Source organism: Vanellus vanellus, assembly GCF_965231255.1.
Source record: "Vanellus vanellus genome assembly, chromosome: 8".
NCBI classification, from domain to species: Eukaryota; Metazoa; Chordata; class Aves; order Charadriiformes; family Charadriidae; genus Vanellus; species Vanellus vanellus.
The window spans coordinates 5,718,007-5,744,325 of NC_138913.1; the positions used below are offsets into that span (position 1 = coordinate 5,718,007).

A 26,319-nucleotide genomic window follows, 5' to 3' on the forward strand; every position below is an offset into this window, starting at 1 on the left:
GACGTGACAGTGCCATCAGCATGGGATTTTCCTATTACCCTGCTAAAACTTCTGTTCAAGCGGAGGTATGTTCAGATATCCATTCCAAATTTTCTCACGCATTATTTCATCTCATGTTTCTAATCATATACGTAGTCTGGGCAAAACTACTCGTTGCCTTTTAATAGAAGCTGTAGGGGCCAAGAAACTCTGAAAATCAGATCCGGCATTTTCAAAAATGACATCCAATACTGCATTCAGAGTTTTAAAGTCAAAATTACACGCATAATTAATTTTGCACACTACCACCCATTTGGAAGCCATACTACTTCACTGAACGTATGGATTACATACATGGGAACCTAAGGGACGTCAGCCGAAGACCTGAAGAGCGGTCTGCGATATTGTCTCCATGCTGAACGACATTATCAACTGATTTGAAGGGTAAGAAGTAATGCAAAGAAAGGTCATATAGCAATTTAAGTGCATTTATTCTTATTAAATGGGTAATTACAGCAATACGCACACGGAAAACCATTTGGCCTACCCGCTGATATTACGTTCTCCTTCGCTTTCAGGCAACGGCTTCTCTTAACTACTTCCTACGGGATTTTATCAAGGACAAAATATCCACGCTGAAGAAGGGGCTCGTTTGCGAACGGCCTCAATCCTGCAGGATTCCGAGCTCCCGCAGCTGCCTCGCGTCCGCCGCATTGATGGACAGCTAAAGAAATTCGGTACCGCCGTGCGGATAGATGCATGGCCAGAGGTCCTAGCGGCGTAGAAGGGCTGAACTCGGCGGAGCCGCACAAATTCACACTACCAGCGGATCTGCTCTGCTGCGTTACGTAGCTCAGAGGCCTTGATTCATCTATTGTTCTCATTGTGCAAAAGGTCCTCACTCTTCCAGGAATACAGTTACAAAAATGGAAACTTTATTGTCCGGCCGCAGTTTGCTTTAGACTCCGTGCACTTCAAACTGTGCGGGACAATATGGAATATACCAAAAGTTGGAGCAAGATAAGGATGAGTCCGAGCAGCGTATTTGGTATTCAATGTCTGACTTGCTGGTGTTGACAGATATACTTTCTTATGCAGCACAGACAAGTGAAAGCCAGTTTCTTATACAATAGCATCATTTGCCTAAACCTAATAGTTTCATCTATTTTCTGAGCAAATTCCAGCTGATTGCCATGAGTTTAGTGTTGCATTAAAAGAAACCCACCTAGGGAATGCTCTGTTTGCATCGCAGTATCAAAAAACCTGAGGCTGTGCAGAGCCGGGAGAGCTGAAGCAGCCACCCCCCTCTAAGATAATCAGAGCAATATCTCTTTATCATCTTTTATTTAAATAGGCAGAAATAAGAAAATGTTGAGCGCAGTTTGGGCTGCCAACTTGCTTGTTATGCTCAATTGAGGCTGCTAGAAATGAAAGGGAGATGGACTACAACCAAAGTAACAAAAGCCATGTGATTAAGAAAACAGATTCTCTAATTATGCTTTCAAATGCAGCAATTTGCCAGGGATAAAATATCCATCAAGAGCAGTCTGAAGTGCCAAATTTAGAAAGGAAACACCGCACAACCCAGCAACCTTTTCACTTTGCTGACTTCCTGTCGGAGGACATGTTGAGACCAGATGTGCAAAGAGAAAAATCCCAAGCCCTCATTGCCAATCAAGACGGAATGAAATTTGAATATGCATGTAATCACTTAATCCAATACTTTCGTGGAAATTGTGTTATGTCCACCATTTCCAGCCCTTCACAAAGGCTTCTGGAAATGGAGAAGACAGTGAAGTTTGTCACCAAGAGGAAGACGTTTTTGATGCCGATAATGTAATGCCAATTCAAAAGCGCAAACAATGCACAATGCAACACCGATCTCGAAGAAATGTGTACAGCTGATGTGCGTGCCCATGTTACAGCCTTTTCTGCTTAGCCCTATTTTTATTAGCTGAAAATATTTAGAAGTGGTCTCTATTGTTCAGAAGAGCTGAAACACTCATATACTTAATAAATCTTAGTAGGAAAAAGTCTCTCACGTGCTAAAGCACTGGTGGACGACCAATGCCTACCCACAGCCTCGTGGGCTTTTTGCTAGCCAGCATCTTCCTTGGGATTGAGTTACTTAGGGGAAAAGACTTTCAGTTAGAATCTTTCATTTGACCCAAGAATTGAGCTTAGCCTACTTTATTAATTACACATTTAAAATGCATTTAAATCGTAAGGCTCTCTACCAGCAACCTGGTCTAGTGGGAGGTGTCCCTGCCCAGGGCAGGGGGGTTGGAATGAGATCTTTAAAGTCCTTTCCAACCCAAACCATTCTATGATTCTGTGATTTAGCCACAGGATGTAGAATTTTTTCAACAGACTTAAATCAACGATGGGAACTTGAAACCGAGAACTCCTGACAGAAGGAGAAATGTGTTCATAGATAACCTTCTGTCCAGTATCCGGCACTGGGAATATGTTCATGCACAACGGGGAGGGCATCAACACGTTTCTTTTCATAAGACACCAACGTGAACACTGAAGCAACCAGATTGTTAAAATAACTCATCAAAAGTGAAAAATCAGGTTTAATCTGGAAAAGGAAGAGTGGCAACTTACCTCTCCTCTGAGTTTCGGGGAGATTGATTGTTGTGGTTGCTGTTTCCAATAAAATTCCTAATTTCTGTGAAGTAAGAGTCTTCCTTGTCATCTAGGATTGCCCCCGTGCTTTCCAGTTCTGAGTGAGGTGAAGATGTTGCAGTACCTTAAAGCAAAACAGAGGACTTCTGTTGCTGTTCCTTTATGTCTTCTATATATAACCACTTAAATCAAATTGCCATTGAAACGACGGTTAAAATGGGTGAGACCCAGAAAAGTTGGTCACAGTGATCCATCAGCTTTCGGCATAAAACCACTAATTAGAAAGGAAGCACTATCCATGGGCGAAGGTGGTTTCCAGACAAAATGACTGCTTGCGTGCTGGGTGCCATTCCCAGGGTTTATAATTGCTTTTGCCCAGTATCTGTTTCAACATCTCCCTCCTGTCCCCTTGCGACTCCAAGACTGTCAGTCAATAACTGGGTTAGACCAATGGCTGAACGGAGCAAATAGAGCTTCATTTTAGCTATGAATTACGCAGATTTGCTTAAAATACGGAGCAGCCATCGACATAATCGCTCGGGTTCATTAGCACCGAGAGACCAGTGACAGACGCCTTTCTCTGGGCATTGGGGAAAAGACAGCTCTGCATTCACTACGTGTACCTGCTTATTTCCAGCGGAGCAAAACACGGACTCAAAAGACCGCAGAGAGGGTTTTATTAAACCCTGCAGATACCTAAACCAGACCAATGACATCCGCTACCTGCCGCTGCCTTCGCTGCTGCCGTGCGGTGACCGATTTGCTTTGGCGCTCGGGAGGCACCATTACCTCCGTAATAGCTTGTGCTTTTCAGCTCCTGACAGTTGGAATATTTTAGAGGGTGCCAAGAAAATCTTTTAGAGTGCCCCCCGAGACTCTAAATCTAGGAGTCCTATTGAGAGCCAAGTGATTGCGGAGATGGGATTAAACCAATTTTCCCAGTCTGTTCTCAAAACGCTATGGTCGGCTTAATTAAAACCAAAAGAAAAGACATCATCCAGTGGTATTAAGTTATACAAGGGTAGAGTTTATGCTGGGATTTTCAAAGCACTTTAAATGTCAGCAGAGCTTAGGCACTTACATATTTTCCAAAAACCCACTCATTGGAGCAGACGGCGCGGAGCAACGTGTGCCTATTGACGCTCGGGAGTATTGAAAGTGAATGTGAGGTCCCCGTATACGACCGCTGGCGGTACGTGGGGCACGTTGGAGAGGGAAAAGGCATACATACCAGACATGTTCCCATTCTCGTGCTTTTTTAGATGTCTGTCAAGATTGGTTTGTTGACCAAAACACCTGTCACACAAGTGACACTTGAATGGCTTCTCTTTATTGTGGATGTTACGGACATGTCTCTGCAGGTTAGAAGATATACTAAAGGACCTGTCACAGTATTTGCATCTAAAAAAAAAAAAAGAAAAACAGGTGGGTAGAAAAGGGTTTGTTAGTAGCTGGAAACATAAAATTTGTCCTAAGAGACACAAAGCACCTTCTGGGCTCAGCCTCATTACCCAACTGCAGTTCCTTGGTCCCTATCGAGGCAAAACTCCCCATGAAACAAAGACGAGTTTGGGCTGAATAGCTGCAGCGCTGCGCTCTTGGAATGGAGATGTCACTTCTACGGTGGGTTTTTTAGCTTTAATTCACATTAGGCTTTATATTTTAAATACCACCTTTAGGAATAAGCATAATATTTCAGAGATAATGGCATCAAATTAGCCGGGGTAATTGATTCCCATGTTTTTCAAACTGTTGCACGCAAAGTTGGGAAGTTTGAAAACAGTAGAGCAATAACTCTATTGTTTTATGTGCTGCCAATACAATACAATTAAACATTTTTGGAAAAAACATGAAACAGATCTCTTCTAATGCTCAAATAAGGTAAAAAGGGCTATTTCTTTTCCTATTCTAAATTATACTGTGTGATTAAATCTTTTCTTGAGGAATTAGCTTGCTCGATTGCTAATCCCAGAGGAAATTTGGTTATCTTGCAAAAACCAGCAATAAACAATCCCAACCTTTAATACTGTGCCAATGTGAGTAGTTTAGTCTATCACTCTGGTACCAGAGGCATCAATTTTCATACTCTGTAGCGATTTGGAGTCCCTAAAGCCTTTACTGTATTGCTCTTTAAGCCATTACTAAGTCATACCATAACTATTCCAAATTCTCTGGCTGGCAACTAGCCAGCAGTCTTCACCACTTTAGTTTTTCAATCTTTTACTTCTCCCGTGCCTCTCTTACGCTTGTCGATGCTGTCAAAATTTTTTTAGTGCCGAAATCGTCCATTATGCTACTAATTGCTCATGGCTTTTATGTAGTGGACGGGTATAACACGCATCAAGACCTTCCTTCAATAAAATTAGATGTGAATGTCATTTCCCAAAGAGACTAGCGGCAAAAAACACATTGTTTCCTCACAAACAATGAGCTTACTCTGCTCTTTACAGCTCGTAAAATGCAGAAATTGGTGCATTTGTTTTACTGGGACGTGAACTGGCTTCTTTCCAGTCGATTTAAATTAGTCTTTCATTTTCAATAAGGTGAAGCTTCTATACACGTTTCTGCATGTGACTGTCCTGGATAAAATATCACATTCGTATTCTTATCAACGGGAGAGTACGCCCACATGGGGTTTGGTTCAGCAGACCTCAGAAAGGATCCAGATTAGGCAGGAAACAAATAAATACAGCAATGCCTTTGCAACTGGGACCTTTCAGAAATCAGATGATTGACGAAACAGCCAACTTTAGGTTGCAAATAACACCGCAGAGCTCTTACAAAAAAAAAAAAAAAACCAACAAAAAAAAAGCCCAAAACATTTTTGCAAGGGAAAACACGACCATGAGCCCTGTCGAAAATCACTTCAACTGCGCTGGTTCAGAAGCACCAGCTATCCCGCCAGGCAAAGGCAGGGCTTGTGGATGGTGCCTGGGCAGCTCCCTAAACCAAGATAATTTCACTAATTAGGACCAAAACCTTCCCCCCGCTCCGCAGCTCCATTGGCGTAGCATCGAATGCCGCCGCCCTTGTCTAGACGAGCACAAAAAGCCCTTTTTGAGACCAAAACGCAACGGTGGGTGATCAACGCTGAAGGAGCGAGGGCTGGAGCTGGCCGAGCAAGGCTGTCGAGCACTCGCTCCCTTGCTTTAGTCACTCGACCACACCACGGACACGGGTAAGGGGTCGCGGTACCTATAGGGCTGCTCTCCAGTGTGCGTCCTCAGGTGACGTGTTAGGTTTGCAGATCTCGGGAAAATCTTGCCACAGTACCTGTGATAAGAAAAGGTTTGATAAGACAACACAACCTTCAACGGCTTCGTCTCAATCTGGGCGGCAGTGGATGCGTGGCTCAAGCCGAACCATTAATATATGGTACTATTGGCATATGTGTAACGCCATTCCAGCAAAAGCATTCAGCAAATATAAGTGATTGAGACGCACACACACAAGAATGGGACTGGACTAGCTGGCACCGACCAGCTTTTCTTGGGCATAAGCAGGGGATATATGAAAACTTGCCAGTTTTAAAGTTCACCCCAAATTTCTAAGCTCACCAGGTGATTAACTGTCACGTTCAGATTTGGAATCAAGAGAATATGTTACTAAAGCCTGGAATTTCTGCCTCTTTGTAAGCAAATTTCAAACCTTTCAACCAATTCTACGTGTCAGCAAACGTGACATCACTCTGTGCATTGAATAGGATCAGAGCAGACAAGACTCAAAGACCTAATCCATCAAGGTATGTTTCTATAACAACGTGTCTTGAAAGAAAGTGACATGTTTTCAAAAAGATCAGATAAACCGATATGCCAGTGTCAAACGCCTGCGCACTCTGGAGATGACAGAGACACCTAAATAATGCAATTTAAAAACCATTCTCCAAACTTGATAATATGTCACAGGAGCAATAATGGCAAAAAAAAAACGTTATTGTGCGCCCTCCCTCTTCGTTCAAGTAACATATTAATATTCAGTTCATAATTGGCCCGGTTCTATTGATGGCGTTGAGCCCATTTTTGCACGGGGACAGAGCACGCACAGCGCTCTCTGAAGGGCACGAGGGTGGCGGTTGCTCCAATGATGACTTTGAAGATTGCATCCCTTCACTTTTAGCATCTCATTTATTTTTTCACAACGTGATGTATAAGCCTTCAAAATACCCACACAGCTAATTCTACGTTCCTTGACAAAGCTCCCATTCATTTTGGTTGCACGTACCATGACTATCTTCATTGTGTTTTTTTTAAGCTCTGTACACATAAGTCCTAATAAGTCATGTATTTTATCACTGATCCCTTTGGATATTAAAACCAGAAGCCTGAGAAAAAAACACGGCTGTAGTTTATGATCAAAAAAATCAATAATGAAAGCACGCTTGTGCATATGAAAGTGATGAGAAAATTTGGAAAAAAGAATTGTTTATATAATAGTTTCCACCTCATTTATCAAACTGCTATGATACAGGGCAAACTCTTTGTTTAATAACAGCAGTCATTTAATAAATATGAACCCCAAAGCGAAACGCTTTCCATGTTTCGTTGGGCACAGAGGGCCCTGAAAGACCCACGGCGGCCCCCATCAACTGTCCTGGCAGGGGGAATCTGGGGAGCCCGGGAGGGTTTGGGGGCTACCTGCAGGTGTAGCGCTCCTTGCCCTTCCGCAGCAGGGTCTCGGGCAGGGCGCTCGGCGGCGCGCGGAAGTTGAACATGGACGGCACCGACTGGATCAGCTCGTTGGCCTCCGGTTTCAGGGCGCTAAAGCTCTCCAGCTTTTCGGCCATGTTTTCTATAGCGGACATCTGCAACAGAAGATAGGACAGAACCCGTCACGATGAATACTGCTTCAACTCTCCGCCCTCACTGGAAACCCAAAATACAACGAACATACGCTGCCAAAAGGAAAAAAAAAAAGGCCGGGGGGGGGGGGGGGGAAGCAAATGTAAAGTTGCAGTCTCAAAACTCATGGGGTACGTTAAGGCAATGTGGTGGCCATGATGTTGTCCCACTTGGAATAACGGCCGGAACTGCTACAGCAGGGTGCTGGCTCCCTGCAAGGCCAGCGCACAGCAGGACGCCTGCCCTCATTGCTATAATGGAAAGTCGCATTCCTACAAAATCTAAATTAGCCAGTGTTCACTTCTTATTTTTAAGCCTCAGCTTCTATAAAATTCCAGTTTATGCAGTCATGTTCTGTGGGTGTGTGCCTATGAGTCTATGCATCCCAGCTACTGAAACCATTGGCCGTTGTTGACCAAATCAACAGAAAGAATAGAGATCCCAACAATAAACAAATTCCTACATTTTCTTAAAGGACTTGCAGAGGACAAATATTACAGAGGAAACCTTATGAACGCTCTAGCTCAACCACGGGCTGCAACAAGCCAGATCCAGAGAGGCTCTGTGAATGTCCCAACCATTCAGTCCAGTCTTCTCGCCAATGACGGTCGAAGACCATGAGATAAATCCACAAGAAATGACGCTTTGGTGGGTTCGGTGCTATGTGTTTACCTTTCCTGCTAGATGCCCATCCTGTTTTTCTGCCAGGTCATGATATTCCTGCTCTACCTTTAGTTGTATGTAAACCCTACGCACCTTGAGATGCCTCCTCTCTTGGTCAGCTGTCATAAAGGTCTTTAATTTTCAGGGAGTGGGCACTAAATAATTTCTGGAGAACGATGTCCTTTAAGGTGTCTGGAACTGAGCATGAAAAACTGCTCCAAAACCTCAAACATTGTCACTTGGAGCGCTCAAGACTGCTGCTGTGCCTACTGACAGGTGAGAGTAACCGCCTGCCTCCTCGTAACACCACAAACAAACAAACAAAAAGAAACCCAAGATCTCTCAAACAAACCCAAGATCTCAAGACCTCCCCTACAGAGCACAAAACCCGCAGCATGAGCCCTGGTGCAATACCTTGCTCTTAACGAAGGAGGAAATGATATGAAAGAGAAGATGCTCCTCAGCTGAGCACACTTTTCCAGCCCATTCTTCAAAATCCATAAGACTGCTCCAATTGTCAGGATTTTAAAATTTTCTTTTAATGGGAAGAATTGCACATTTGTTGGGTTTTTTTAATGTTATTTTAATGGGCAGAATTGCACGTTTGTCTCCTGAAATGACCATTCACTTACCAGTTAGCTCCAGCTTTGGGTTGTGGTTTTTTTTTTTTTTTTCCCTTTAGCCTGTAGCCTGCCCTCTCATTTCATGCTCAGATTCCTAATGCTGAGGACAAATTGCAATGTACAGGGTACCACTGCCAATTTGCCAAATGTCTTTCATCAAACACGGTGCAAAGAAAAAAAAAAAAATCTCAGAGGGAAGTCAAGATACATTTACTTGTCAGGCAACAAATGTGAAAGCATTGCAAGGCAGTAGGGGCTGTAAGCTCTGGGGTTTGATTCATAATCACTCAGCTGCTAAAACATTCTCCACAGATGCAAGTGGACAGCACATTTGTCAATATGAAGGATTTTGACATGTACTGATCACAGGCGTGAGATATGTAATGATGATGCTGCTGGGAGAGGAGGTAATTCTACCGCGGTACCGAGATGTCATTATCAACCCATACAACTCAACATTACCATATATTTCTTTTCATATGACTTCATCTTTTTCTTTAATCAGAATTGATTCTTAAAGCTTTTACGATAGCCTTTCCACTGCCTTTAATTCCTTCTAATTGTTCCCCACAAGAAACCGTTTGTCTATTTTGCCATTGCGGAAAATACACGGTTTGAATGAAAAATGACCTTTGGCCTTCGGGCTGATTAGCGGTGACAAGACAGTCCATGGGTTATGATAGCACATATTTACGGTGAAGAATAATAAGGGCATTGAGAAGTATAATAAATGTTTTATTTATGTATATTTAATATTCAAGTCAGTTTCATTATCTAGTGGGTTTAAATCATTTTTGGATCACCATTTCTCATGTACATGGTCCCCTGCAGTAATATATTAAAGCAACTATTTTCCCCTTTACATTTAAAATGGCTTAGTCATGCTAATTTTTTTTTTTAATTCTTATTTCCAGGATAGGAAAAAGGACTTCCAGAGGAGAAATTGAGACGGATTCTTCTCTAATGTACGGCGATGCAGATCAGCGCTACCTCCAACACCGCCTCCAGGATTACATCAGTCCTAAAATAGGTATGAAATCAGCATCTAATCTTAAATCCCTCATTCAGAGGAAACACGAGCACTTCCAATTATTTTTAAATATTACTCGCTTTCCAAAACTACGTTTCTCACTGTAGGAATGACTATGGTGTTCGTTGGTTGTTTTTTTTTTTTTTTTAACGACCGATCCATGGAGTTACCTGGTATGATTTATATTTTTCAAGAAACGCATCAGCCACACCGGGAAGCGCTCGGCCCCAAGCCATTGCTGATATGAGGCGGTGGCACTCCACTGCTGTCAGGATAATTATAGCAGTTACTATCTGCTGGAGATAGGGCTCACAAGAACAACAATCCGGGCATTTTCTTCAGAAGTCCCGGAGCCTGGTGGTGCTCAGGACCTTCAGGATGCAATTCCCTACCGCGAGATGGGTGCCTGGGCTTGTTACAGCCCATAATATCCTGCCGGCCCCGACCCACAACACACTCTCCGTGACTTTATATGCAGGTAGACAGCCCCCGCTCATCAGCCCACTTGCCAAATCTTAACTGCATGACACGAAACGTGGGGTTTGTCCCGCCGAGCGCTAACTCGGGCACCACAGCCAAGCGGGAATCCCAAATCTGCGATGCAGGCTTTCGGGAAGCCGGTACCCTGCTTCCAAGCAGCGGCCCCAGGGGATGCGCAGGAGGACGGGCAAGGGACAGACCTTCTCCCCGGTGTCTTCTGTCACGCGCCAGCAATGAGAGGTGCAAGAGCCTTAATTGGAGGTTACGTCTCGATTGCGGTGTTGAACGGCCACTGGTGGCTGCAGCTCCCATTCATTTGGCTAAACCCTTTTCGAATCCATTTATATTTTTGTCAAGGAGAGTCTGCCAATTTAATTAGGTGCATATGAAAAGATACCGGCTTTTGTTCCTTCTAAGCCTTTTGCTTGATAATTCAGCTGGGTGCCCCTCATTTATTTTTTTTTTTTTGTGCGTGTGTATTGTAAAAACTAATGAATAACCATTTCTCATTCAGGTTCTGCTCACCATTCATGGTCTCATACTGCTGGGGCACAGCTCCCTCGGGCATTTCTTTTCCAAGCTGAAAAAATCAAAATCTACTTAGGCTCTTTTTGTATGGAAGCTGTTCCCTACCTCCAGTCATCATTGTTGCACTTTTCTGCGTCTTTTCTAATTCTACTCTGTCCTTTTTGAGAGGGACTTCAGCTGCATTCAAGACCTGAAGGCAGTATAACATAGTGATGTTTTCAGTTCCTTTCTGCTAAGCACTCGGACGGTATTTTCATAAAACTACGGACTTCCAAGGTCTTTTTCCCGAATGACACGAGTTGAGAGTCACACTTTCCCCTCGGTATGACTGGGTACTTACTGCCACTGAGTTTTATTGCCCTTTTAATCCCCAGTGACTCAGCTTTCTGTGAAACTTCTGCAAAAATCTTCATAGTCAGCTCTGCGTTTAGCTATTCTCAACAAACAGTCGCAAACTCTGCTCTTTGCCTGGTCACCCTTCTTCCTATGTCATTTACAGGTATGTGCCACAGTTCAGAGCCCAGTGACACCCTGAGGTGGACTCACCGATAATCTTCAACGATTGTAAAAATCACTAATTTATTCTTACCCTTGCTTCCCCCAGGTTTGGTTTGGTGGGTTTTTTTTGACTAATTATTAACCCAGGAGGTGACTTTCCATCTTCCGCAATGAAACTCCCTCTTTCAGCCGAAACACAACCAAAGTAGCTCTTATTCCTTCAAAACACCGTTACGGCCGACTGCAAAGCAAGACTTGCCTCCACACGAGTCGCATTGACCATGGAGATGTTACTGGTCACCGATCCGCTAAACTCCTGGAGCAAGCCGTTAATGATAGCATCTGTTCTGGGAGGTTTAGGTGGGTTCTCGTGGCCACCTCAGCTCTCCAAGGGACCTCCAGGGAGGCAGGCGGGTGGCTCAAGCCACTGGGCAGCACTTTCAGGACAGGTCTGCACCCCAGCCGAGCGCCCAAGGGCCGTGGCGATCCCTGAAGAGGGCACGGGGAGGAAGGCCCCGCTTGACCCCGAGGATGGGATTAGTGTAATTGCCATGTCCGCGGAGAAAGCTCTCCGAGGAGGTAGGAGAGCGAGAAGATCCTATTACATGTTTTACATACAGCCATTGCCTTATGGACAAGTCATGTCTGCTCCTAATCTGAGATCAGTGAATGACAGTATTTTATATAGAACAGTAACTTTTGATTTACATATGTAAGAGCTGTTGATTCTATCTGCGTCCAGATGTCTGGAAAAGGAAGCAGCTTTCCCCCACCTCCCTCCCGCTCCCTGAGAGGCTATTAACCTCCTACTGACGCAAACTAATATGCAGTCGCAATTCCCCAGCTCCGACTCAAAAATGCAGACATTACCATAATCGGCTAAAACAAGTATTTATAAACATTTCAATGGGCAAGATATCATCAGCAGGGGCCTTGAATATTTGTCTTAAAATTTATTAACCAACAGAAGAAAAAGTGGCATAAATAAAGCAAAGGTTTGTTGGTGCTGCTTTTTAAGAATAACCTGACGATATGAAATAATCTAGCAGACAATGTCATGAATTACGTGACCTCATGTTTTACAAACGCGACTCCTTCATTGCCATTATCGCAAAAACAACTGACTTTATGGCTGTAACTCATGGGAAAAAAAAATTGTTCAAATGTTTGCTTTCTATTTTTACTAGTGTTATTTAGAGAAATCTTGAAAACCCAACTGCGAAAGCTCAGGATTTCTTCCTCCCCAGTTCAAGTTACAACGCTTTCTCCAAAAACTACGACTTGTGAATTTGTTGTCTTGAAACTGTGTGTATTTGGCTATCCAGGCACAGAACTTGGCTGAGCTACAGTCACGTCCAAGAGAGCCATCACACCTGGCTGAGCTTTATGAAGCAGTAGCGAGAAACTCCTGCTGACCCGCAGTATAGTTCCAGAACAACTCTATTTGTATTCATGCAGTTGGTGGGGATTTAGCTGACCTAACAGAACGGATCGGGTCCTAAAATAAGCCCAGTAAAATAAAAGCTTTTTTAGTGCGCTCACCAAAGTTATTTTCTTTTATTTGTAAAATTATTTTAATTATTTACAATGATTCTCCAGAAAGCTATTGCAAATAAAGTCTTGACTATAATTACAGAACCTCTTTATAGTAACCTTCTCTTGATGGGACCAGACGGGGATGAAAGAGTCTACAGACTAAATAAATTGTGATCCATTCAAGAGAGGGTGCTGCCCACCGAGTTGCACTATAGGGTTTCTGCCAAAAAAAAAAAACAATCCGAAATAATCTTGAAATATATGGCACATGCAACTGTGAATGGAGATGGAAAGGCTCGTGCGACATATTCAAATCTCTCAAGATGAAGATTCATCCGTGAATCAGCATCCTGCTCCAGGCACTTTACGTTTTAAATACCTATTTCTGCTGCAGCTGCTCAAAGCACTACCATGGCCAGGAGACGTACGCTCACAAAAAAAGCAGGATGATGGGAATTTGAGGACCAAGCCAACGTCAAGGAAAGCAGACAGAAGAAACAGACCGCATTGGGTTTTTCAACCTCCCAAATATGCCCAAACAGAGCCACTTTTCTGAGCGCAGAGGATTTAGGGTGCCTGGGCCAAATCAATCACAAATCCTACCAGGGCCCCTTCGTGCGCTACACTGGATTCCCTCTACTGCAAAGCAAATGTTTGGGAACCACCTCTCGCGCTCTCCAAGTCTGGCATCTAACCCTACCTCCTATCTGTTGAGCTCATTGAGCGTCTACGGGTGCTCGCAGGAGTCCTTCGGTGCCTGCTTAGCTCCTTTCACCTCAGGATCCTACTGCATCTTTTGCAGCTGCGCAAACCATCTCTTGACGGGCAGAAACTGGGATTAAAAGCCACATGTACGCAAAGCAAAGGTCTGTCGCTGCTTTCGAAGCGTGCCACGGAGACACGCAGAGGAGAGCAGGGCTGAGCCCCTCTCTGCAGGGACAGCACCTCTGGGGGCTCCTGCACTAGTCCCGTAGAGACACACACGGGAAAGAGTATGTGAAGATCTCCCGATCTCATTTTGCGAAATTCTGGCTTCGTCTTGTGAAATTAGTCCACGTCGCACTGCGAGCGATGAGCGGGAGTGAGTCAGGACCTGAGCGGCAGCCGGCTGGCTCCGGCTCTCCCCTCCGAAGCCCCAAGGTTGGGAAAAATCTGGGACAAGTATTTATGGGTTCAGTGGTGCAGCTGAGGAGCCAGCACCGCAAGAGCAAAACACGGTGTTATTTGACTTGCATCTGCAAAAGCAGTTGCTGTGTCTCTTTTTTTTTTTTTTTATGAACAATTTAGATGTATTAAAAATAACGTTTTATAAAAATAGAAGAGCAAGCTCAAATTTATCCCACAGTACTAAAAGCACAACTCCTGTTGGCATAAGGGGGACAATGTAAGTATACACACAGGACAAATTTGACCCAAACACGGCAAATAAATGGGTGTTTTATTTGTGCTTTAAGTACAGCAATGAGCAATTAAGCCCCAAACTTCAAAGCTATTAAAGCCACTAACTCCCACTGAAGTCAAAGCGAGATAGAAACGTGAAGTCCTCTGAGGCTCTGTATTTTAATGTCTCGGATGCAGATTAAATATTTATAACTATTGCAATCTAACAAGATTTCAGCCTGAAAATTTCACTGCAATCTCTGAAGGAAACGGCTTGGAACAATTTCAGTTAATTATAAACAAAGACTGCATTTTGAAACCCTCACTCAGGTAAAGCTCCCATTGCCTTCACCAAATAAAACCAGCAAGATTAGGTAAATAAAAATAAAGCCAATTTGACATTAGAGGATATTTATCCACTACGGCTACAACATTCTGTAGGAAAGCGTGGCATGCTCCGTAATTGAGTGGTAAGTTATCTTTCATATTATATTTTTCTTATGCAATTTATTTCACAATGATTAAATCAAAAATATAAGCAATGAACTTACCCAAATTCTTTGATCAGGCAATTGGAACTGGGAGCAAAATTGAAACAAAAACAACACATTATTCCTGCGTTGGAACCCTCATTGCAATCAATCTACTAATTAAGATTTTATTTAAAGATACTAATTAAAATGTTATTCTGAATGATTTGTTGCATCGGGGTATTCTCTCCCTAAAAATGCAATCCTTGTAACGGCAAATTGTCGTGAAATACTGTTAAACGATCTAATTTTCATAGCTTTCGGGCCACCGCCACTGGGAGGAATCTTGCCCAGGCGGGGACGGGGTAAGGGCTGCGGCGTTCAGGTCTTTAATCTCTACTTCAAAAACCTATTTTAAAGATCCATCTGTTAGCTGTCGTATTACCCGGTTAAAAAAGAAATAAATAAATTCTTGCTTCATCAGATGGCAAGACTCAGAAATAAATTTACCTACAGAAACACAAACTTGTAGGACACAAACAATACTTTTGTTCATATTTTACACGGATGAATCCTGCCAGCAGAAAATGAAAACTCGCAGTGCACTCCACACCTGCACTTTTACAGGGGTGAACAGAACTATAAAAGAAAAATAGCTTTTCTGCAAGCCGTTCCCCAGTCCTCTATAAATACGGAGCCAGATTCTGCCTTTGCAAACAGGAGACCCCTTTCTATTAAAGTCAGCAAGAAAGCAGATTTTGGCATTTACTCTTTTGACGGGACATCTGATGGCGGTTTAATATTTTTTTACAACCTATTAAGCGTGCGTGTTACACTCATGACCTTTGCATCCATCCGTCTCACACCAAGCTAAAGACATTACCCTTCGGTAAGTCATAAAACGAAAGCCAATCTTTACCGTGGATTTATTTTTTTTTCCATTGCACAATGAGAAATGCGGAGGAATGGGCAAAAAGGCATAACGTGCGTATTCGTGGGCCCCCGTGCATGTGTTCAGCCACGCGGGTGCACAACTATCCTCCCTCCTGCCAGAGGGTGCTGGCTCTGCCCCACCTCGGCTGGTACCGCAGCACGGAGGTGGCACCCGGCACCTCCTGATCACGCTGATGGGACCTAGTGACCATGGGACCTTCCGTGATGGACCACGGGACCTTCCTCAGGTATCAACAATAGATTTAACCAACTCTTTATAAAAATCCACGAAGGTTGAAATCCCGACATCCCACCTGCTAATGGCAAAACACCCAATGTCTCCATTCCACCTGCACGCCTCCACCACCCTCCCATTAACCCTCCTCCAGTTCCCCACGTAACTCGGTCATACAACGCTACCTAGAAGAGTGTCCAACTCCTTCCCTGCCCACCACGGCCAAACTCCTGACAGTGCATTTTACCCAAAGAGCCTCCTTTCCCACCCGCCCACCACACTACCTACTGCCGTCATCAGACCAACCATCAGACCAAAACCTTCAGAGCCCCTTGACCCAACTTCACTAACAACATCGATTTACACCTCCTGAAAAGCCAGCTAGCACTAAGCAAAATAGTACCATTTCTTCCATCCATGCAGCACCTAAAATGCCCTTCCTGAAATAATTTACTATGAATTTACAGCCCCTTAGCTGCTCTAACAGAATCACTCATTTGACGGAGAGGAACCAGCTTGGTTTTACACCAGGGGACACAAAGCGGATTGAACTCCTGTTTGCGTATTTGTGCATTAGTGCTCTCTGCTATGGAACGGGAATTTTTACTCGTTGCTTTGTAACTTGGGCAAATAAGGTAACTCAGCGAGACATGCTGAGCTGCTATTAAATCCTTTACATAAATACTCCATAATTTTAATACTTAATAGACCCTTCACTTCCTACAGGCACTGGAACTGGAACGGGGTGGTTTTCTGCACTCTCCACCCAAGCAATAGCATTATGTTTGTGCATCGGCAACTGTGCGTGCCACCAGCTGCTCCTCCCAGTTCTCCAGAAGTCCCATATTTCAGAAGAAATTCCATACAACTTAGGACATAACAACCTTTGCCTTCATTGGAAAAAAAAAACCCAACCCATACCGACCCAAATTGTATCGGATTAGTGGCAGGGTTTGCCCAGGAATCAAAGGAAGATGAACCAAAGACAGCAGCTCCTGCTTGTGTGCTTAAAACACAAGACCTGTATGGGGTTTCATTATTAGGATGAAACAGCCCATAGTCAGCAAGGGGTTCAAATTTGCAAATACCACAGAGCATTTTACTTTAGGCACGAGACTTAACCCAAATTTTTAGCAAAACCTCCTTAAGCAAGGAGGAGGAGGACAAAATGAGGGTGCAGTGCTGTTGAAGAAAAGCAACGTACAGTTTGCATACGGGTCCTCTTTCTTCATACACATTGCAGTTGTTACACCATTTTAGGGACACCCTCCTCAATTTTTGTTATTCAGCAATTAACCAGAAGGATTATGGCCTATGAACAAGAGAGCAGCCCTCTCATAGAGCATGATTGCAGGCACGGAGGAGCAGGGATCCTACACAGTCACTGCACACACTACAGCCCACAACTCCTCCCTAAAAGAGATGGAGCATTTGCACTATGAGACTTGAAAGCATTGGCTGGAAGGTTTTATCTCTTTTCTAGGAGTCCTTAAATATTGACAACCGGGACGCTCAGCTGCGCTGGCCCGACTTTGAATCTCTAATGCCTCCTTGTAGTCAATATGGACTCCACCACAACAGCCCAGAGCATGGGAGAGCGCTGAAGAGGACACGGGTAGCTGCAAGTGTTGGTGGCTACACTACGGTTTTGGAGGAACACGGTTCTAAAACATACATGTAGTTTGAATCTGGCTTCCTCTATAATCAAAACATGTTGTTTCATCTGAAAAACATCAAGAAGCTCAGAACAATGCTTACGCTTTTCCACCACAATGGTACAGCAAAATCTGTGTGTTTTAGGAAATCCAAAAATGACTAAGACTGCATTCATTTCTCTGCACCTGCTTTGAAGCATCAACAGGCTTGTTTACAACATCAAAATTCCCAAAATACTTACTTGTGGATGAAACAAGAATCCCGGGGAAGGTCTCAAGTATTTCTCTTTTAAAGCTTCCAGTGGGTCGGTTAACTTTCTTTTTTCTACTCTGTAAACGTTAAAATTAGATTTGCTTGTGATGAATCAGTCTCAGATATTAACAATTACACAGCTACTCATGTCTAAAATAGTCAATTATATACATCAAGTAATTTGTTTCCCAGAGATAATGGTAAAAGATAAGGAAGTACGGTCGACCCTCGATTCCCGCATACGACTCATTACGGCGGGTGAGGGCTGTGAATCACCATTAAAGGGCAATTATACCATTTACATAGGAAATAATCCCATGGCAAAAGACCGGTAATAATTATAGTAAGAACCGATGACTAACTACCGAGAGCTTTTATGAAGAAATTAGGCAACCGAGTGTGCTCTCCACTCAGAGGAGAGGAATTCAAGGCGAGAGGAGCATTGAGCAATGGGTCCCTTCTCGGGCCGCCCGTGCGAGACATCGCAGCCACCCTCCTGGAAACCTCTCCTGGTGCGCGGCCGTGCACAAGCAGGGCGAGAAAGGCGGGCTTGCAGGAGCACACCGAATCCGACCGCAGCACAGATTGCGATCAACTCATATGGGCGTTTAGGCAGCGCGGAAAATTCAGCAGCAGGGTGGAAATTCGAGGGTTTTGCTTTTTCTGTTACCGACGTGTATGGTTTAAGGGACAGATCCTGTTGCCTGTATGTAGATGTAACTCTCGGCAAAGGAAGGCTCGGTAACAACCGGCCTCGTGCTACGCTGCCAGAATTTGTACAGATCTCATTAGTTTGCAATGCAGGACCATAAAACACGGATCATTATTTCCACCGCTTCGGGCATTTAAAATGAATATGATGCACAGAAAACCTATGGTCTAATACAGATATCAATCTGGCATGAATAAAACCGTCTCAGTAAATAGCGTCATATCCTGTTTCTTCATAATGCATACCTGTTGTCTTATGCGAGAGCATTCTCCAATAACTTTGCCCACAGCATTTCTTTTTCAGATAAAGTAATAAATTAACATCATTTACATGGCAGTAACTTTTTTTTTTTTTTAACAATAGGCTGTAAAATCAGTCATTTATATTTTATATTACAGACAAATATTTGTATGGCTAATATTTCTCTAAACTAATTTAGATGCATGACTCCGGCTGGTTACAGACATATGAGCAGAAAGGCAAAGGGCAAAGAGGGGCTGACGTTCACAGGACAGAGGTGCCCCATTGAGGTCCATCTGGGCACTACTGGGAAACACCGAGGGGTCAGGATTTTACCACCCGTTTTTAAAACCTCAGCTCACCGACAGCGTCTGCTTGTGCACCCATCAAAGCCAACAAGACCACCACTGGTTTCATAAGGTAAATCTGACTAATTAGCCCACTGGTTAGCCTTTGTACACACACGGGCAGCGCGTCTTCAGTTATATTAATGAAATGCCCGGAGAAATCAACCCATTGCTCAAATCAGTGAAAAAAAAGGCAGAAATCCCTCTCAATTTCCACACTTTTTTATACACCTTCAGACACATCTGCCTCTTTGCTGTACTTACGAGATACTCCCGTTTAATTCAGGAGGAACTAAAATGGTGGTGTACAACTGGCACCCTGGTGAGATGTTCTCTAACTTCCAGGGAAGGCAGAGGGCAGTCAAGGTGAGCGGGCAGCGTTTTGGAAGAAAAGGGAATTTGGGGCACGCCAATGTTGACAAATACACCCTAAATATACAAATACTCGACACCGATGCCAATTTGTTTATGGGTAAGAGAATATACTCAACTTCTGCACGTTAAGCTGCGCAGGTTAAAGTAATGACTCACCGCAATGAGGGCAGTCATGAAGACTTGCTAATTGCAGCATTACGGGACCTGGGGTTCATTGCAGCCCAGGTTTGGGGGGGGGGGGGGGGCACAGGTCAGCATGCAGCCTGGGCCACCCCATGGGATGGGATGGGACGGTGGGATGACGCCTCCAGGGGTGGTGGGAGGGGGACGGGGCCATCCCACATCCGCGGGCGGGTGGCCCTGGCAGACCTAGCTGCCTGTCCCAAAGGATGCCGAAAGGCAGCAGGATAGTCCGTTACCTGTAAATAGGGTCCATAAAGAACGGGGTGGGCCTGGCATGCTGCAAGGACTCCGAAGCTTTCCTTTGCTCGAGGTCGCCTCCTTTCTTTTCTCCAAAGACGTGGTTTTTCCGAGGCTCGGCTTGTTTTGTGCCGCTGGCTCGACTTCTGCTGCCCATGCTGAGGTCCAGAGGCTGGTCCTGGCTGGCCGCGGAGGGGGCCGCTGGCTTTGAGGGTATGGGAGTAAGCGGCTTCTCCTCCTTACGCTTTATGGTGAGGTCAAAGGGAGACTCAGAGCTTCCCTTTGGGATCTTCTTTATTTCACTGGGTGATTGGGGTTCCACTTTCAGGGGTAACGGTCTCAAGTCTCTATCAGGAAATGGATACATTGATTGAGAGAATGCTGGAAAAAATGGGAGGGGAAACATGGAAGGGTAAGGTAAGGCTCCGACTTTTTTGTCTTGCAGCCCCACAAGTCCTGTTGAACCAAAGTACTTTTCAGCAATAGAAGCAATAGCCTTTATAGAATCATTCACCGCTCCTGACACCGCAGTCTGCTCCTCTAAGGATGGTGAGAAAATGGAATGATTGCTGTGGTCTTTCTTATTATTTATTGAAGCCAGGCTCTGCAGAGAGCTTACTTTGTCTTTGAACATTTTACCATTTTCTTTAAATTTCTCTTTCTCACTTTCAATGTCACTTTCCAGATCAGAGCCCGAGGTGGTTTCCAGGTCACTGCCACTGGGGGTACTGACATCGTCAAGGTCAAGGTCACTACTCTCTGACTGGTCACTGAGTTTCTCATGCGGCCTCTCTTCAGAGGACCTCTCTGGTTGAAGCTCCACTGGCTTATTCTCCCCTACTGATGGTTGCTTATTTAGTGCCTTCAAAATATCCTGGGTGGCTGGCAGTATCTGAGGATTTGTCATGAGGGGACTTTGACTTTTGTTTGTCTGATCTGCGCTCGGTAGTCCTTTAACAGGAGAACCAGTAGGTAGCAAAGGTGGCCTGTGGTACAAGCCTGAAGGAAACAGACCGGGGAAGCTAAAAGAAAATCCAGGAGCTGTTGGAAAGGTAAGACCAGCAGGATGCCTATTGGCTCCAAAATAGTCAGCAAGGCCCGGATTTGCATGATTCATATTAACCATGGACGTTTTATCCATAGCTGGGGTTCCAGGAAGTGAAATGCCTTGGCCAAAAAATCCTCCTGCTGCAAAATGGTTCTTGCCCTCACAAAATCTCCTGTGTTTATTTAAGGAAGACGTAGTGCTGAACATTTGTCCACAGTCTTTGCACTTGATTTGGGTTCTGCAATCAGCATGCATGCGCTTATGACGACAAAGGTTTGAAAACTGAGTATAGGATTTATGGCAGACCTCACCTGTATGTAAACAACAACAACAACACATCTCAGGCTTTGTGGTAATTGCCCCCGCCCCCCCCCCCCCCCCCCAAAAAAAAAAATTTTGCAAATAACACCATTTTTTTACCCGCCAAATGTCAATTAGGAAGCTGTAAGGAGAAGTCTGGGTGCACACATGTACAAAAAGCTACCGTACTCTTCCAAAGCAAGGCATCCAAGCAGACAAATGTCTAAAGACAGCACCAAAACCCGCTTCGACAAAGCAGAAAAGGGCTGAAATCACTAAATGACAAATTTTCCTTGTTTGCTCTTTGTTTTGCACAGCGTTGCATATTCGGTACCGTCATTCCGTATTGCATTAGCACCCAGAGCCCCGCCAAGAGCCGCGGCTCGGTGCTGTACCACCGTCCGAACCCTCGGTGCCCCTGGGCCAGCCAGCGAGCACTCGTGTCTTCAAATGACATCCATTTATGTCACTATTCACATGTGGAAAGTTAGTCATTCAAATAAATATTTGCAGGACCAGACAGGAGATAGACAGAGTCGCCTCACAGAGCTTTCAGTCTGCAAGACCACAAGGATGTGAAAGAGGTGAGGGAGGAGACAACCAGGTATTTCCAAGTGCGTAACCTTATTAACAAACAACATTTTTTCCCACTTACAATTAGGAATTTAATCTGGTGGCTGAGCAACCTCAGTCTAGTACTCTTATACGTCCAAAGCATATCTCTTCATGTAATGCATACGGTCCCTACAGGTGCCCGGGACGCTGCAATTCTAAATTCCACATCTTAATAACTTGACTAGGCTTACTGTTCCTTATTTGCCTCTTGCACGTGAAAAAATACACTATATTTCAACAATTTCCTTTAAGAATGCAGGTGTATTTATTTGCGTGTCCGATGCTCAAAACAGCTCGATGGATTTCCTTTCGGCCTCCTCTGGGATGAGAACAGCTTCAGCCTCACGAGAGCGGCCTCGGAGAAAGCCCGAAGCCATGGAGGGGAGAAGATCTACCTCGAGCTCATGGGCCGGGCCCGGCCTGCGACACTGGGCACGTCGCAGCCGGCCTTCCAGCAACCATATTCAGCAGCAGGAGGCTGGAAGGGGCCCCGGTGGTACAGAACGAGACGCTACAGAGAGTAAATCATGTCGTTGAAGCGCAGGGGATTTTGCAGGGCCCTGGCTGGCTGGCTGCTACAAACCTTAGGGAGCACCTTGGGGCGGCAACCAAGTTATGGGTCTGCGAGTTAAAATGCGGTTTGGAAGAGGATAAGACTCAGCTCCTCGGTGCCTTTTTATGTCCCCTTTTGGCATCCTTTGGATGAGCAGGGACGTCGGGCAAGTCCCCAAGGCTGCGCTCTGCCTTGGGCTCTTCTTTATGCTAAAATCTGTCCGTACCTCCGCACTACTTTGCTTCTAACAGTATCAACTCCAGCCTCGTTTAAAACCAAGGCAGCAGAGTTATCAGTAAGCAGTGTTATCCCTCTGTAATAAATCCTTTTTTTTTTTTTTTCCCCAGCCAGGAAAAAGCATGTGGCCACTTTATTTTTATTTAATTTGTGTTATATCATAAGCTCTCATCTTTCACACATCAAAGCCACACAACAATGCACATTGTGTATTCTGAGGCCTTTTTAACAATCATTTTCATGATTTGAGACAGACTGACATAATTTACAATGGCTCTATTTTAAGCCTGCAAAGGAAACTGAATTGAATGTATCCCATCCTGCACTCTTGGTTCCCATGAACTGCAATCACGTCCTCTAACTTCCACTCGCACCGGGGCCCGCGCTAACCTTCCTGCTCCTCTAAATCTCTGCCCTTGAGAAACTTGACCACTTGTTGTCATCTCCTAACTGTTTACCTCTTCAGCAGGCAGCTTCATATCTCAGCAACAATGCTCCTATTGTTCGAGGGCCTGATCCTGCCTGATCCACCCGTTTTCCCTGCTCACATTCCCTTTGACATCCCCGGGACAATTTGTGGGGTAAAGTGTGCAGAATTGGGCCCAAACACAGGAAATTTGCAATGCGGTAATTCAGGAAGAACGTTTGTTGCTGTGTATCAGTTATTGTTCCTGCTGGAAATCTTCATTCGCAAGGAAAGACGAGAAAGAAAAGAGAGAAAATAAAAAATAAAATTATAAAGAAAGAAGACAAAAGATGGAAGAGAAAGGAGAGAGAGAGACAAGAAGGGAGAGGAGAGGAGAGGAGAGGAGAGGAGAGGAGAGGAGAGGAGAGGAGAGGAGAGGAGAGGAGAGGAGAGGAGAGGAGAGGAGAGGAGAGGAGAGGAGAGGAGAGGAGAGGAGAGGAGAGGAGAGGAGAGGAAAAGAAAATTCTAGTTCCTTGACTGATTTGCTCTGGATAAGTACTTTTGTTTCTTTTTTGGGAAAATATTTTATTTGTCTATTTAACATAGAACTAATTTTTATTTAATATAGAACTACCTGTCATTTATTTTTTGCAGCCTGAAGCTCTGATTTTCCTATTTTTAGCCTAATTGCAGGCATAAGGTTTCTGCTCCCACAAACGAAGTCACCTCCATACTTCAAAGTACAGAATCGGGCCCCTGTTGAGGCCTTACACAAAAAGCTCCCCCTGCTCTCATCAGGTTGACCAGAGAAACCAAAATTATACTGACCAAAAATGGTACAACTCGAGTGACACATCCATAGGTTTGCACAAGCTTCGTCTTGGATATTATGGGCCAACTCCTCTCCTTACGTAAAGCAGGATAACGCTATCAACGCTGACAGAGTTATGCTCAACGTATAGCAGCAGAGCATCAGACCATATATATTTTTCCAGAAAAAAAATCTCCAATGCATATATTTCCAAGGCTAGGCTAATGTATGATTAAAAACAAATCATGTTTGGTGAACTTTTGATCTTCTACCAGGTATTGCTGAGGGCCTGCTTCTTACTCACAGGACTGCATTAAATAGACCGCTGCACTCAGGGCGGCTGGAGTGGCGAGCGGGTGAGAAGGGGTGCATTGGCAGGGATTCGGTCTCCCTAAAGTTTGGGAAGTTCTCCCTTAAAGAGCATCGATACATTATTAAATTATTATTCTCCATTAATATATTCAAAACTCAACAGAACTGAGAAATATTCTACTCCAGAGAAAAGCAAAAATACATACTTAAAATCGAGAGACATCCTTACCAATTATTAAGGAAGACACAAACTAATCATTTGACTAAATATATTTTATCTCAGTTTTGGGACTAAATTAAACCAATAATGGCAATACCATTAAAATATGTAAATATTTATTATTATAATCTCAATCAAAAAATTAATAGTCGTACTGAGAACTTCACCTTTTTCAGCAGAAGAGTTATTTCAAACTATTTAATGAGGTGCTGCTCGCTCAAGGTCCCTCTTGCATTTGACAGGCACTCTATTCAATCCACGGGCTCTCAAGGCTGGCAAAGAAATTTGGGGCCCAGGTCCGAAGCCTGTACTCCCCAGAGCGGTCTTACTCTTGGGGACCGTCCCCTAAAGCCCGGGTGGAACAGGGCATCAGTGCGGCGCACATCCAATGCCCCGCTGATTTTGGAGGGGACTCTGTGTCTAAATCGATTGCGCCACTTCAACCGCCTCGGATATTCCCAGGAGCCAGCACTCCTCAGATAAGTTCATGTTATAAGATCTACCTCTTTTTCGTCAAAGGAATTGTATTTCCAAGTAAAGCTTTGCTTAAACTTTAGTAGACGGGGGGCAGTTATCAACTTTAATTGCTTCCACGTATCAAAGCAACAGAAGCTGGGTTTGATTTCTCCTGTTACACCTTATTATACCCTTTAAATCTCAGCGCCATACTTTTAAGCAACTAACTTGTAAGGCAAGCTTCCCTCCTCGCAGCTTTTATTGCTCTACAGGCCCCAGGTTTAACACAAACTCCAGAGCTGGCTCCCAAATTGCAAAAATTCATCTCATGCCTACGCACACTCCGTCCCGTGATTGTCTCTGGACCCCAAATTAGCCAGCAGTTAAGTTTGCATATTTTCTGCTTATTAAAAAAATTACTGTAAGGACTATTTTGAATATGTTCAGTCTATTATGGCATGTGGTTTCTATTTGGAGAGGCTGGAGATTTTGCGAAGGCAGTGAGTAATTACCTTCGTGTTGGTGAGTTTTCACTCAAGCTTGGGCGGTGTACTGTAATAAGAGACAGTTGCCATAAACAGAGTGGTACGAGTAAATCATGGTGTGTGGCCTTCTGGTGGAAAACAGATATCTCCTTTAGGTGACCCTACCTCCCTCCCATGGCTCAGCAAAACCTACCAAACATGTGGTCTCCAAACCCTTTTGTTCTGCAATTACATGGCTGTTATTCATAGGTTGCCCAATGGGTTTTCGTCCCTCACACTGTACATATGAAGAATACCGTTGCTGCTTTGATTTCCCAGAATAAATACTAACAGAGAGCATTGGAGAGCATCATTTCATTTTGGAGAGCATCATTTCATTTATGAGAGATGCCACTTACAGATTTTTACGCAGGTCATTGCAACAGGACCATCTGAAGACGCCCTACCTAGCCAGAAGTTAGTGTTTTCTAAAAAGTGTAATCTTTAAGTGTAATTACTTAACCTGTAATCAGGTCTAAAAATATTTATTGTTGGATCTAGTTATTTTCTCATTAAAGAAGCCCAAGCGAAAAGTATTATCTAACCCAATGGCAGATATACAGATTGTGCATAAATGAGTCTTTCAAGCCAATACTACTCTCCTTGAGGAAATATCTTAGCGCACGGTGGTCACTTTGTCCAGGTGTAGTGTTGATATTTTGGTGAGAGCAGCAAAAGATTAAGAAGTTTCGCAGCCAATTAGGGGAGGTGGTAACAAGGTGCCTTTCAAGCCACAGCAGATGCCTGAAAAGACCGTGGTGGAGACTAGCGCTACCAAGAACAATATTGTCGAATATTTTCTGCCTCTGCTTCCCTGGTGAAAGGGAGAGACAGCAACCTGCACCCTCCAGCTTCCCCCTCTCCTAGCAGGATCTCTCTCAGCAGTAAACACAACCCATGAGACTCTGACGATGCGATTTACAGCCCGGTACGGAGTCAGACCCACATAGGAGGCAAGTCTTATTGCTGGAGCCGCTGTTGGCAAAGATCTAATTGCTCAACTCAATACTT

At 44.2% G+C, this 26,319-nt stretch overlaps 1 protein-coding gene across 1 annotated transcript in view; it reads right to left on the reverse strand.

Moving 5' to 3' along the window:
* Positions 1–26,319, reverse strand: part of MECOM (MDS1 and EVI1 complex locus) — a 50,151-nt gene that overhangs the window by 3,642 nt on the left and 20,190 nt on the right. The window contains exons 7-12 of the mRNA XM_082487424.1: positions 19,826–21,185; positions 17,722–17,809; positions 7,245–7,411; positions 5,806–5,883; positions 3,842–4,011; positions 2,590–2,734 (exon numbers count right to left, since the gene is read on the reverse strand). Of these exons, the coding sequence (XP_082343550.1) occupies positions 2,590–2,734; positions 3,842–4,011; positions 5,806–5,883; positions 7,245–7,411; positions 17,722–17,809; positions 19,826–21,185 (2,008 nt within the window). The remainder of the gene's footprint in view (positions 1–2,589; positions 2,735–3,841; positions 4,012–5,805; positions 5,884–7,244; positions 7,412–17,721; positions 17,810–19,825; positions 21,186–26,319) is intronic.